The 14,969-nt window shown below is 41.5% G+C and overlaps 1 protein-coding gene across 5 annotated transcripts in view; it reads right to left on the bottom strand.

Moving 5' to 3' along the window:
• Window positions 1–8,170: 8,170 nt before the first annotated feature.
• actn4 (actinin, alpha 4) overlaps window positions 8,171–14,969 on the bottom strand; it is a 47,776-nt gene continuing 40,977 nt past the window's right edge. For 2 of the 5 annotated variants that reach the window (XM_079559398.1, XM_079559397.1), the window contains exons 18-22: window positions 14,090–14,269; window positions 13,665–13,811; window positions 13,163–13,243; window positions 10,644–10,802; window positions 8,171–9,017 (exon numbers count right to left, since the gene is read on the bottom strand). In XM_079559398.1, the coding sequence (XP_079415524.1) occupies window positions 8,859–9,017; window positions 10,644–10,802; window positions 13,163–13,243; window positions 13,665–13,811; window positions 14,090–14,269 (726 nt within the window). In that variant the 3' untranslated portion in view covers window positions 8,171–8,858. Of the gene's footprint in view, window positions 9,018–10,643; window positions 10,803–12,849; window positions 12,916–13,162; window positions 13,244–13,664; window positions 13,812–14,089; window positions 14,270–14,969 lie in introns of all 5 variants that reach the window. The other 3 variants (XM_079559401.1, XM_079559399.1, XM_079559400.1) reach the window with 3 other exon arrangements.

Genomic DNA, 14,969 nt, shown 5'->3' with positions numbered 1-14,969 from the left:
TCAAAAGAGAAGTGTTGACCAGCCTCAGTGTGTCATCAGCAGAAACAGCAGAAAACAGCACCTTTCCTGTTTTATTTCTCATTAATCGATATAAGGTGAGTGCATCTTTGGATATATTTGTGTTTGCTCTGAGAGTTTGATGTATTGTTACTATTTTCAGCATTTTTTTATATTTGAAAAATGCAATAACGCTCTTGCTCTACCTTAAAACACATTTGTTATTTCATTTGGTGACCGCACAGTGGCCTGTCTAATATTAGTGATACAAATTTAAGTAGTAAAGCTCCAGACCTGTCATTTAAAGACAGAAAATAGATACTTAAGCGTAATTTACTGAGTGTTCTCGTGCAAAAGTGCAGCAGCAGTACAGTCATGTTTGTATTTTTAACTCATGCAGCATTTACATATTAGCTTTGGCCATATTACTGTAATACTCATTACTTCGAATGTTAAATCAAGTGCAGCCTGTCCACAAAATGGCATAATATATTTTTCAGTTTGCACTCACCATTTAACAACTCACTGCATTAAATTAATGTATATCTAAGACCACTGGTTATGATTAAAGTTTTTATTTTTTTCCCAGACAATGACAAATGTAAAGATTTAGAGACTGACTCTGCATCAAGGCCGAAGGTAAGACTGCACTGATCAGTGTTTTAAACAGCATGTAATTTAGTAAAATAATCTTTTAAATGGTTTGTGTGTCCAGTGTTAGACTGAAGAGTCCAGCTGTGGGAAGACCTGATGAGACGGAGCTGAACACACTGAGGTGAGACTCAAATGTTTGTGTCAAAAAAAACAAAAAACCTGTGGTTTGGACTTTCATCAGTCCTCATTTTTTCCTTTTATCCTTATTGTGATAAAACTCTGAGGACGTTCATAGTCTTTTTTACTGTGATTACTTACTGTAATACTTTGTTTTACAGAAATCTGAACTGCTGTAAAAACTTTGAGACCATCTCAGCATCCAGGCAGCAGGTAAGACGGCACTCATCGTTATATTCTGATAAAGTGGCCATAAGTTGGATGTAAAATAACACTTATGAATGCTTTTGTGTGTGTCCAGTGTCAGACTGAAGAGCAGCTGTTGAAGGATCTGCTGAGGCTGGAGCTGAACACACAGAGGTGAGACAGAGTCAGAGCTGAGATGTTTGGATGAGACAAAGCAACATTTTACCTGTAGGTTTTGGTTTTGCCATAGGGACTCACAACTAAAGTATTTTTGTTCTTTTTATGTCTTACAGAAATCTGACCACGCTGATGAAGACTTGACGGTGATTTACAAAGATGCCCTTCCTCCTGCTGTGAGTCTGCAGAACCTGCTGCATGTACAGAGTCTGTGGAACCTTCTGAGACACTTCAGCTCCTCGTCTTCATCGGCTCAGTACAGACTAATCCACCTGTTTGGACTGATGTGAACTATAACTGCAGAAATAGAGATTTTCTATCATTAACTGCACCTAAAAATGTAAGTGTTTTACACTGTGTTAATGTTAAATAAATTGACTTTATAACTACACTTTGTTTTGCTTTATTACAACATTTATATCTTGTACTAAATTTGTAAAACATAATTAATGGGAATAACCAATAAACCATAAAGGGAACAGGAATATTCCATTAACCAGTACTAAGCATAATAGTACAGGTTAAGGCCATATTTAAGTAACAAAAGTGATCAGTACTCGGAACTACCAGTTGCCAGTACTAACATGTCTAGTAATCAGAACTTGTATCATAAGCAATGAATACTGTGAAAGCCGTCTTAATCATACTAGCGTTAGTAATCATGGCTTAACATTGGGTGTAATAGTTATGCATCGGGTTTACAACTTATCCCAAGTAAGTGCAATGAGTTGGAATTTACAGTGCAGTGACCATCTTGGCTAACTTCAGTTTTAAGTATTTTCCCATAACAATTATTAAATCGGATTGCTACACCTACTGACTTTGTTGTGCCATGCGAAAAACATATTGTGTTGTCCAGAATGTTTCATCGATCTCATTTGAATGGGTTTCCTGAAGTAGTACACATTGCGGATTTTTGCTCTTACAGTAAAGGACTAAAGCCTTTCTTTTTACAACAGGGAAACAGGGAAGACCCTGACGGTACAAATGTTATGTTTTACTTTGTTATTGCATCTGCAAGCAAACATTATTAACCCTATGATTTCTCTCCTTTCTTTACTGATCACAGCAATGGCCTGTTACCACAATAAAAATGTGATTTTGTTCCAAAATATTGTCTCTGTCCCTTGTTGAACAAATGAAGGCACTGTCCTACAAAATACAATGAAAAACATACAGTTTTAATTTCATGAAATAACCCAAATAATAGTACATGTCGCCTAAACTAAGTTATATGTCAACACATAGTTACATGTCAACACATTCTAAATTCCACAAAATAATCCCAACGATACAACTGTAAAACATGAGCTAAATACTGTCGTATATCTGTCTTTGCCAGCGCACTTTGAGGGCGCACTATCACGGTGGATTTGCTTTTCACGCTAGATTTGTCTCGGCTCCGGGTCTGCAGCTAAACATTATTAAGTCTACTGTGATATTTAAAAAAATATCATCAATATCAGTCACTGGGTCCATGATCTCTCTGTACAAGACTAAAAATATCCTCAAAAACAAAATAATTTTTCCTCTATATAATAGTATAGGCCTTTAGAATGCTGTGATGTCACCTGCAACCCAGCAATAGATTCTTGGCCAGGACACTCTTGAAAAAGAGATTTTTAATCTCAATGAGTTTTATCCTGGATAAATAAAGGACAAATAAAATTTAAAAAAATGTTTTCCCCCTCGGCGAGGCTACGCCCCCCTTCTATGACGCGATGCCGTTTGTTTAAAATTGAGGTGGAGGGCAGCTGAAAATTCCATTATGGTCACTGTGGTCTCCTGCCGGCCTCCTTTTTTACATGTGGCACTCGATAGAGCGGTTGGTCCAGATCTCTAAGTGCATATGATGACGTAAAAGGATATGTGTAAAACACAGCTTAAAGTCTTATGTTTTGTAAATTATTCCTGAATTTGATTAGATTACGCTTGATGTCAGTAATAATCTTTGTTTAGAATCTGTAAAGTGACAAAAAAAATCTAATTTAAGTTGATTTTATTCATGTTTCATCAGCGACACAATAAGCGGGAGATTTGCAGTATACAGTGTACAAATACAAATGAGACAAAGGTACAGGCGGAATCTGTCCAAAATCTTTACATTTCATATAACATACTTTGCTCCTGTAATTGGCAAAAAATAAACAATTTAGTTTGAAAAGGAGTGGGAAGGAGACAAGGTTAGTTACTTCCAGCCCCTATTCATATATTCAAATAATGTGATGACTTAGATACTATGCTACACTTTATAACAAGTGAACAATTTTTAACTTCCTATTCCCAATATTACATTACAGTGTCAGTATTACCATTGATATTCATTATAAGATCATCATCATATATCCATATAGTATTAATATACTATTTATAAATTGATAATTATAATTGATATGTAATATAATCTATAGTTATTCATGACAAGTGTACAGTGGGTTGCATAAGTATCCGTAAAGTATCCCTTTAACTTTTCGACATTTTGCCACGCTATGGTCCACAAACATGAGTATATTTAATTGAAATTTTACGTGAAAGACACTCACACAAAGTGACACACAATCGTGAAGTGAAATGTATGCATGATTTTCAACTATTTAGGCCCGAGCGGCCTGCCGTCGCAAGGGCCTATTGTACACAACGCAGAGCGCAAAGCGCACTGTACCGAGGTGCGCGGAACACACAAAAACAGCACCTCTGGTGTGGGCCCTTTATACTTATTATTGCAAGAAAATGAATGGGGGTATATGGTCTTTCTTTCGGTCTTCAAAATCAAACCAAAAATCTTAAAACTAAGACCCTAGGGGAAAAAAACTTAAAAAAACAAACAAACATAAAGGCAGTAGCAATACCGTAATTTTAGATTGAAGGAGACAAAAGGGCGCGTGGCGCCCCCTTGCTTTGGGCAGGGCGGTCGGCGAGGGCCAATAATCGCTGCTTTGCGGCTATATTTTTATGAATAAAATCTGAAAAGTGGGATGTGCATAAGTATCTATACGTCTTTCCTTTAAGTGACTTGAGATTTCTAAATGATCGCATGTTGACCCAATGACTAAATAGAGTCTACCTGTGTGTAATCTAATGTCAGTTCAAATACAGCTGCTCTGTGATGGTCTGAGGTCTGTCTGAGACTATTGTGGAGCAGAAGCATCATGAAGTCCAAGAACACACCAGACAGGTCTGGGATAAAGTTATTGAGAAGAATAAAGCTGGGTTAGGTTATAAAAAGATTTCCAAAGCTTCATCTCTCAGTGTACAGTTAAACACACCATCCAGGAATGGTACAAGTATGGCATCACCGCAAACCTACCAAGACCCGGCCGTCCTCCTACACTTACTGACTGAGCTGTTACCAAGAAGCCTACGATGACCCTGGATGAACTGCAGAGAGCTACAGCTCAGGTGGGGGAAACTGTCCACAGAACTATTGGTCGTACACTGCACAAATCTGGCCTTTATGAAAGAGTGGCTAGAAGAAGCCATTTTTAAAAGAAAACCATAAGAAGTCCCGTTTTCTGTTTGCCAGAAGCCACATGGGGGATACAGCAAACATGTGGAAGAAAGTGAGATGAAACCAAAATGGAACTTTTTGGCCTAAATGCCAAACGCTATGTGTGGCATAAAAGTAACACTGCACATCACCCTGAAACTCCATCCCTGCTGTCAAACGTGGTAGCATCAAGGTGCTTTTCTTCAGCAGCGACAAAAGACTTTTCGTTTCATTTCATTTATTTATTTATCAGAACAATGTACAGTTACATTATGCTTGTGAGCAAAGCTGCTCGTACCAGACTGTAGCCTTTTCAAGATAATTTCCATCCGTAGTCCTAGGGGACAAAAGCAGAATTACAATGTGAATATATACAGTGCAAATAATCATTCAGTCATCACTATCACATCACATCGCATGGCATCACATCCATAACACAGGCTATGACACAGCATTCCTTTTCAAGTTCATAAATTAGACTACAATTATCACACGTGGTCATCACGTATACAGTAATTATATATATATGCATATTTTGTGAGCAGTATATATATATATACTGTATATATGTATACAGTCACACAGCAAGGCAATGCTCTCAAATCTTACCTTACCAAAGAGTTGAAACTGAGGTTCACCTTCCATGGAGACAACGACCCTAAACATAAAGCCAGGGCAACAATGGAATGGTTTTAAACAAAAAGCATCCATGTGTTAGAAAGTCAAAGTCCAGACCTAAAACCAATCGAGAATCTGTGGAAAGATCTGAAAGCTGTGGTTCACCAGCGCTCTTTATCTAATCTAACTGAGCTTGCACATCTGGTAGAGACAAACCCCAACAGACATGCAGCTGTAATTGGAGTATTATTAATAATAATGTATTTTTTATTTTTTTGTGGACCTGCTGCCAGAGGGGAGCAGCCCCCGAGCAACCAGACCACCCTTTGCTAAGTATCCTATGCTGTTCATTAAAAGAAACTATTTGGGGGGTCCGCTGCCATACAACTCTAACTTTCATGGCACAACAGGAAAACAAAAAACTGTCATATGCTCTTTAAGGAAAAATGTCACAATCTGATAAAGTCTAATTTTGAGTATAAATTAATTTTACTATTGTTGCAGGCTTTTGGAAATGAAATTATTTCATCTAAAATGCATCAGATAAAAGGAAATGACATCTGTTCAGCTCCAGATGTCCTGGGGGAGAACTCCCAAACCTCCCCGGTCTTCTAAATACTGACACTACAAACTCTAGCAAACATTTTAGTTTGGAAATCACAATGTAGATCTTTATATTATAGAGCTTATGTTCCCCATATTTATTTATTTTTACCACGAGGGGTCACCCAGGTGCTAAGGACCCCAGATCCTCTAGTGACTGAAGCACAGCAAACTTTGGAGCAGAATTTTACTGTTCAAATAAATAAACAAACATATCCATCCATGAGCATTTTGGTCAACCACTGGTTCATTCTGGAAACCCGTCATTTCTGTATGAGAATTCTGGACAGGGGCGCTCCAGAGGCAGATGAACAAACCCTTCAACCACTCACTCTGACATGTAATGCTTTTATATGATCCTTTTATTATTGTCCAACAAGGAACGAGTATTGCCTTAAATATTTCCATGAAGTTCATTTAAATCAACTTTAAGTTGTAAAACTTTGATTAGAAGCACTACAACATTTTTTTTTTATTCAAGTTGTTTCATGATCCGCTCTTCAGTCACTTCCACTTTGAACTGTCTGGTCCGGTCAAATAAAATGGGCCAAAAATCCTTTTTCCCTTTCTCTTTTTTTCTTTTCTTTTTTTCTCCGAAAGTTCCTTTGATCATGAGCTCTTCACGGGTTTGTGTAATGGAGAGTGCAAAATCCAAGAGAGGTCAAAGCTAAAAGGCTTCAACCAATAAAAAACAAAAGAGAAATATTGAAAAAAAAAAATTAAATTTCAGTTTGTTGCCAAGTTTCTTTTGTGTGACTTTTAAAACCAGGATTTGAGTCAAGTTTCAGTTAGGAAAACAGAAAAAAAATGTTTTTGTTTTTGTCCATTTACTTGAATTTCTTGAGTTTGTTGTGATTCATGTTTATTTGAAAAAACAACAACATTGAGCCTCCAGCTCGTTTTTCCCAAAAGTGAAGATCACCATATGATCAGCGTACATTATAACACAGACATTAAAATAATCAAGAGAGGTCAAAGCACGAATGAGATGCCCAAGGATACACAGTGAGACAAACAAAGACACAAAATACGTAAAAATCATAATCACAAAAAAATCATTTGAAATAGAAGTCAAAAGAATATTTCTAGAGGCATTATCACAAATGTAAAACTGTTTAGTTGTCCAAACCAGAAAGCCAGTGCCTAATTAGTAAATGAGTATTTTCAGGAACACTTTTGGTCTGATGTGATGGATTGGGGGAACAGGCCAAAACATTTGCTGGAACACTCTCATTAAACACCATTATATCAGATCCATTTTTTGCCGGATCGTCCTAAATATTTCCCGGATCCTTTACCCTGAAAAACTGAGAATGCATTCCCCCAAACGGGAATTATGCACTGCAGAAAGCAACTCTAAAATCTAATTTAAGTATACTCAACTAAGCACGTTGGTTTTGCAGGGGTTTTTGCAGGGGTTTGGCAGTTAACAATTATTTATATCCAAATCTCAAAGCATATTGACTGGAGAGCTTGCAGCTTATGTGCCAGGTTGATCCTGTGTCATTTGGAAGCTAAGACCTTCTAGTTTCAAAACACATGTGCGAGAAACACAACTTGCGTTCTTAACCCTAATCATATCCAGTTTAGGGTTAACCAACCCTACCCCCCTGATCAGGGGGACTTCAAAGACAAATCATCACACATTTGAAAACTTGTCGTTTGGATTCCGGGTGTCGCGTGGATTCTACGTCAGTATTTGTGAGTAGATCTGTGTGGGAAACGGGCATGGGAAATCACATGTTGATGAAACGTCATCAAATTGACACAAATGGTAAAAGATCAGGTGCCTACAAATAGCTGGCTTGCACAGACTATTTAGCACAGTTTTATTTATAAAACAAATGTACCCCAAAGTGACTATTAATAGGTAACAGATATACTATTGATTGGAAAGACACACACACAGGTTTTTGCAAGAAATCTTTTATGTGTTTTTGTGAAACTATTTTCATTAGACAGAAGACATTGCAGTTTCCAATAGAGCAGACAGGCCTGATATCAAAGAGTACAAAAGAAAGAAACCTCTCTCTGGCTAGCATTATTTTGGTCTCTTATTAGTCCCTCTGCTGCCTGTGCCCATCCCAGCCACACACCTCTGCTTCATTTAGACAAAACATTTCTGGAAAGAGCACACAACTATTACACAATTGCATAGATTTTCTTCCACGTATGTGTTTGTTCATTTTCGTTTGCACCTATCGGACAGCTCTCTGTGGTCCGCCCCCTCCTCATGAATGCAGGCACCTTCAGTGTGCTTCTCTAATGCTCACCCAAAAATCTATGCATCAAGGACAGGACTTGCTTTTGCCTAACAGCGATCACTTTTGTAAGAAAAACCTGCAGAATGCCTTTAATAATGTGTTAAGTCAGAACTGTGGAGGCAATGTCACACAAAGACGCTGCAACTTATGATTGAGCAATTTGTGCTCCTCACTCATTTTCCATTGTGTATATTTTTTTTATTTCAATATAAATTTTGCTCTACTCTCACCTACACAAAAGCCACAATCAGTAATTCTCAACAAGGGGCTGTGTGTCATTTGTTGCACTGAAAAAAATAAGTATGTACAGCACGGAGACCGGCTTCGGCCCTCAGCCCCCGGGGCTCAGGCCCCTTTTCACCGACCGGCCCCAAAATCAACAAACACTGAACAGACAGCCAGAAACGTCCAGCAAAAAAATAAGAAGTATGGGACACAACAAGCCCGCACCACACAACGCCAATGTCAATGCCCGCGATCCTCTGGCAACTAGGAAAAGTTAGGATAAAATTAACAAAAATAACAGTAAAAAGTATCATATAAGCTTGGACCCCATTCTTTGAAACGGAGGGAGGAGTGTAGAAAAGCCCCTCCCTGACCCCTGACCTCTACAGCTCCTCCCTACAGCTCCGCCTAATTTCCACTTTTAAAAACCACCAAGGCTGAGTAGAGGCCAAACCCGGATAAGGTTCCATCAGAAAGGTCCAATCAGAAACTCGGTTGTGTGCCCCCTGCTGGCTGCTCGTGGCACCTCGTTACAGGTCACTCTCCCCGTACAGCGCTGTGGAGAAGGACATGTAGTCCAGGGCTCCAGGGACGCCGTCGGGCCCCTCGTACGGGGCCATGCGGGCTATGCAGTACTCCGCCTGGTCCGGCGGCAGCTCCCTCCGCAGCTCCTCCGCCGTAATGTAGGTCTGCAACACATCAGTAAGAAAAACATTTCAGCCAGGTCTCAGCACCGAGCACAATGCTCTCAGGCCAAAGGCACAAGGGACAATCTCTGAACTTTAGGGGTGACCCAAGGAAAAAACAAAGGAAAGTCCACTATTTCATCTGATTTTAATGAACAAATAAGTCCAGAACATTCAGATGCTCAGATGCAAATTTGTGATGTCTCCACGTCTAATGGTTTGGATCATGTGTCCGTCTGGCCTGTGGCTCTGCGTTAGTAACATGCAACTAGTCCATTACTTACAGCAGGGATCTCCATTTCGGCAACCGCCCACACAAAGCAACACAACTCTACTCTCGTCACCCAGGCTCAAGTTTTATCCAAAAGGGAAAGTGTTAGTAGTAGAGAAAGTAGAGACACCTGAGCTGCTCTGATAGCCCAAATACTTGTACAGTTCTTAATCTATTTTCCCTCTCCATCTCTCTCACTATGGTGTAGACCCAGCAGAAATGTATAGAAAATTAATTGCTAGATTCAATTACTTCCAGTAATCTTCCTCAAAAGCCTTACCTGATGATGATGATGTAGGTAGCTTACGTGGATCTGCCAGTGAGCAGGGAGAGCTTGTGCCAATAATAATAATAATGATAATAATAATAATAATAATAATAAAGCATTGATTTTATATAGCGCTTTTCTGGACACTCAAAGATGCTTTGCATTATTCATTCACACATAGTGGTGGCTACTATTGTAGCCACAGCTGCCCTGGGATAGACTGATGGAAGTGAGGCAGCCAATCTGCACCATCTGCCCCTCCGACCATCACCAACCACTCACGCACTGGGAACACCAGGAAGCCTGGTTGAATGTAAACGGTCTCCCATCCAAGTACCAACCAGGCCCTTCCCTGCTTATTGGCTTCTGAGATCTGACGGGATGGGGCAGAGCAAAGGCGCTATGGCCCTTACTGAGATCTTTCAGCACTAAAAAAGAACAAGCACTGCAAGAATGGGATCATTGAAGGTGTGAATCAGTAGGGGGCGCACTCTCGCTCTACTCTCACTGGCAAATCCATGTAAGCGGCTTACTACACACTTTTTCTAACGTAGGAGAAGTTTTCAAAGCTTCCTCACTGCTCTTACGGCCAACGTCATTGCAGAGCTATTAACTTCCTTGTTTAAAGAATATGCCACATGCCGCCTGCGTCATATCCGGCAGAACTCACCCCTGATCCCAGGTAAACGTCTTTGTAAAGAAGAGGACTTACAGAAATCACAAACTTTTATTTGACTGACATATGCCGTTGTGGAAGTTACCACTAGCATTAGCATTAGTAAGTGCGCTTCGATTTGCTACTTGCGCAATACCATAATGCATTGCCCTTTTTTAGTGCTTATTTGAGCCCGTGTGATTAGCGGCCGCCCCGTTAAGAATACCGTTAAGGCTGGAGCTTATCGGTCCGGGTGGACCGGCATACGTGGCCATTATGACACCGGATCCCATCCCTACTCTGAGTTTGCACATGCGCAGCTCGCCTCAACATGGACATGGCACATACAGTATATTGGAAGTGAGGAATTAGGCTGTAAATATTGGCAGATTATACTCGAAATTGGCAGGTACAGCGCCAATGCGGCGGGCTCACCTTGTCTCCCGCCAAGATCTTGAATGAGGCGATGACCTGGTCAGCTGTGTCTGTATCTGTGGTTTCTCTGGACATGAAGTCGATGAAGGCCTGGAAGGTAACCGCGCCACTGTTGTTTGGGTCCACGATCCCCATGATCCGTGCAAACTCTGCATCACCCTGAAAGCAACAGAGAGGTGAACCCGCGGACAGGACCAGGCTGGAGTGAGGGAGCAGACCAAAATTCAGCGCCAGCCCACACTATGGTTACACAGCCCATACTTGAGATGGAGAATTATTAGGCAAGACCACATTTTCCAATTAAAATTGAAAGGGGCAAATGGCGGCTCTGATATTTGATCTACTCTCAAACATGACCCAAACTGAGAGCGCCACACGGCAATCTGGGCTTGGACACAGTCCATACCAGCTCTATCCAAAATGGTGCCAGTACAATTTTTTTATATACTCACTTCATCTCCGTCTAGCATATTTATTATCTTACCATACTATACCATCTTTATTTATATTCAGTAATAAGTATGCTTATTTCTGAAGAGCGAACCATAATGCTGACGATGTGGAGTTATATCTTTTGTAACTGAATTTCTGTAAATGGTTGAGTTGTATCCAGGCCCATTCCTCCTCAGAGAACAAGCTGTACACAGACGTACACAGACAGACACACAGGCGCCACCTGCAGGCCGCCACTTCCCAGAGCGCGCAAAAGAACTGCGGAATTTTCAGGCTAAATTAAACAACAGGTGGAAAGTAACATTGTAGTAACTTAACTAAGGAATGCAGTTGTGACACACAGAGAGCATGCAAACATGTGAGGGCTGAGCAGATTTTGGGGGGCCTTGTGCATTTGAGTGATTGGCAAGAATCATCAAGCCTTACGCCCGTGGCCAGTTTCCTAATCAAAAGTGGTTGCATCACATCACATGTATCTAGTGCTTTAAAAGTGTAAAATGGCTGAAACTACTTGTTCGGTAACAAGGAGGATGGACAGGAGCAGTTCCACTATTTGTCTTTTTCAACCCAACATAATGACCAAAAAAAAAGTAATCACAACAAAAAGGTCACACTTTAATATTTGGTTGTAGCGCTTTTAGCTCTGGTTCCAGCACCAATCACTGTGGCATTCCTTCTAAAAGCTTCTGGAATGTCAAAAGGCTCGAGTGTGACGTTCATTTTTCACCTAGATTTTGTATTGATGATGGAGAGTATGACCACTGCGCAAAGCCTTCTCCAGCACATCCCAAAAATTCTCAATGACTTTTTCTGATCTGGACAAAGCCAGTATGAGATGGATTGACTGCCACACTGTCATCTTGGAATATGTTTGTACCATCTAACACATCATTCCGGATGTTCAGGTCGTCAGCTGATCTCATTTTTTGGGTTCATATCGTTGCTGAACCTAGACCTGACCAACTGCATCAGCCTACTTTAGCTCACTGCTAACAAGCAGCAATTCACCCTGAACCACAGGAAACACAACTAAAACAGGTTAGAATAACGAACTTGTCTTGGTTAACTTTTCTCTCCCCTCGATGCTGCTCCCTGTGTTTCACACTTCATGCATTGCCCAGAGTTTTGAACTGATTGAATGGAGTACTGCGATGTGTATAAGCCAATTTGGAAGCATATATATCGTACTGTAAATACTGCATGAAAAATATATAACATACATAGAAAATCTAAAATTAAATCATAATCGTAAAATTGTCAATTTTTTTCCTGTACAAATATTCATGTTGTTGCCCAATTGCAAAGTGCTCAGGAAGTCAATAAGAAAATGGGTTTTGTTGGGGGGAAGGTGCTCTTTGGTGTTTGGGGAACAAAGACTCAAAAGAAAAACAAAAAAAACAAGGCACAAGAAGAACTTCTTGACAAAGGCTTGTTGGAGCCAATACGCGTGGAAGAAACCAGCAGTATGTTTTAAAGATTTTATAGTTCAACTGCCCAGCACAATAAAGGCTTTTTAAATGTAAATAGAGAGTTATGATGTGGGAGGACTAGGGCCTTGGTTTTTTGCTTTACTCTGAATATTTGTATTTCATGTCAGGAAGGCATTTGGCATTTGGAGGCCTTTAACAGCACCAGACCAAATGCCAGTTTTTGAGAGCAAGAAGGCTATTGGTCAGCCAGTCCAGAACTGAAACCTACAGCTAAAAGTGTTACGACCTGCAGGTGCCTTGCATGCTTTAAGATGCACCAGTACCAAGCTGTTTCCAGTGGAAATGAGCAAAGCCCGAAAATCCTCTGCGACCATCTGTCCAGAGCGCTTCTGCCGGTCACCATAGCAATACCAAGGGGGCATTTAGAGGTACACCAACAGACCAGTGAGTATGTGAGGGGTAGAGAGGGGCAGGTGACAGAGAGGCAAAAGGGTGTAGGTTTGGGTTGAAAAGATAAAGCACAAACAGTTAAAGAGTATTCCACAGAGCCAGCAGACACAAGGGGCCTGAGGACACACACATAGCAGCAGCCAGCACAAGTCAGTGTGTCCATGCAGAGAGCCTTTGCTCCAGTACCTGCTTGTCGTTCTCTACATCATAGCCCAAACTGATCAGGCAGGCCTTGAACTCCTCTGCGATGAGTGCACCACTGTGGTCCTGCAGTGGGAGTCCAACCAGGGAGAGGATGAGGCAGCAGCCGCACGCATTCACACACAGATGGAACATGGAGGGTGTTAAACAATACCACACAGACGAACATCTCAAATAATGGCATGTCAATGATGGAGAATTCCAAGGTAGTGGCCCGCTTTCATGATGATAGTGGGATGCACACACACATTATGGTCTGTGAGGAGTGCTCGTCTTCAGACTCAAATGCTCTTTAAGTCATTTATAACTGACTTACCACGGAGAGATGGCTAAACATTTCTCAGCACAGCCCAGGTTTAAAGTTGGGCTTCCCTCCAGGTTTTTAACACCCTCTCTAATTTCTGCTTTGAATTTAAAGCGAGTGAACATGAACAATTAAAACATCAAACCACCTATGTGCCACTGAGCAGAGGAGGGAGGCCCTGACCTTGTCGAAGTGGTTGAAGGAAGCGCGGTATTCATGCAGCTGTTCCTGGCTGATGCCTTTGGCGTCACGTGTCAGAATCTGGTTCTCAATCTCACTGATGGTCCGGGCAATGGTGGTGAGGAGCTGCTCCCAGCTGACCCGCAGGTGCTATAGAGACAGAGTGTTGATGTAGCATTCAGAACAAGAGTGAGTGCTAATGACAGTGGCAACAAACATAAAACAGACATGTTTTGGACATTGATCATGACAACCAAAGCCAAATCAATATCGAGTAGTCTGTCTTCTTACGTCATCTGTAGATAATCATTTACAGAATTTATAGTTTTATAATAACAGGAAACGAAAGAATATAAATATAAGACTCCTTGTAACATTATATTGTATCACAAAGGCCTGACTGTACTGAACCAGTAGTGTGGACGTACCTCCATAGTGTATTGTGTGTACATGTTGTCAAAGATGAGGGCCTCTTGGATGAGCTTGTAGACCTGTTCCAGCTGCTCCATATTGGGCTTGTATTCTGTGATGCTCTCCTTATAGTCTCTCACATTGGTCAGCTGATCTTCCAGAGTTCCGTTCATCTCGATGGAGATCCTGCCAATCTCCTGCAATAGACACCCCATTACTGACCAGCTGCAGTCCCAACACACGCCCCATTACTGACCATCTGCAGTCCCAACACACGCCCCATTACTGACCATCTGCAGTCCCAACACACGCCCCATTACTGACCAGCTACAGTCCCAACACACGCCCCATTACTGACCAGCTACAGTCACAACACACGCCCCATTACTGACCAGCTACAGTCCCAACACACGCCCCATTACTGACCAGCTACAGTCCCAACACACGCCCCATTACTGACCAGCTACAGTCACAACACACGCCCCATTACTGACCTGCTACAGTCCCAACACACACCCCATTACTGACCAGCTACAGTCCCAACACACGCCCCATTACTGACCAGCTGCAGTCACAACACACGCCCCATTACTGACCTGCTACAGTCCCAACACACGCCCCATTACTGACCTGCTACAGTCCCAACACACGCCCCATTACTGACCAGCTACAGTCCCAACACACGCCCCATTACTGACCTGCTACAGTCCCAACACACGCCCCATTACTGACCAGCTACAGTCACAACACACGCCCCATTACTGACCAGCTACTGTCCCAACACACGCCCCATTACTGACCAGCTACAGTCCCAACACACGCCCCATTACTGACCAGCTACAGTCACAACACACGCCCCATTACTGACCAGCTACAGTCCCAACACACGCCCCATTA

This window comes from Gobius niger (genome assembly GCF_951799975.1).
Source record: "Gobius niger genome assembly, chromosome: 1".
In the NCBI taxonomy this organism is placed as follows: domain Eukaryota; kingdom Metazoa; phylum Chordata; class Actinopteri; order Gobiiformes; family Gobiidae; genus Gobius; species Gobius niger.
The sequence above is the reverse complement of the archived record's forward strand: the minus strand, read 5'-3'. Positions and strand labels throughout refer to the sequence as shown.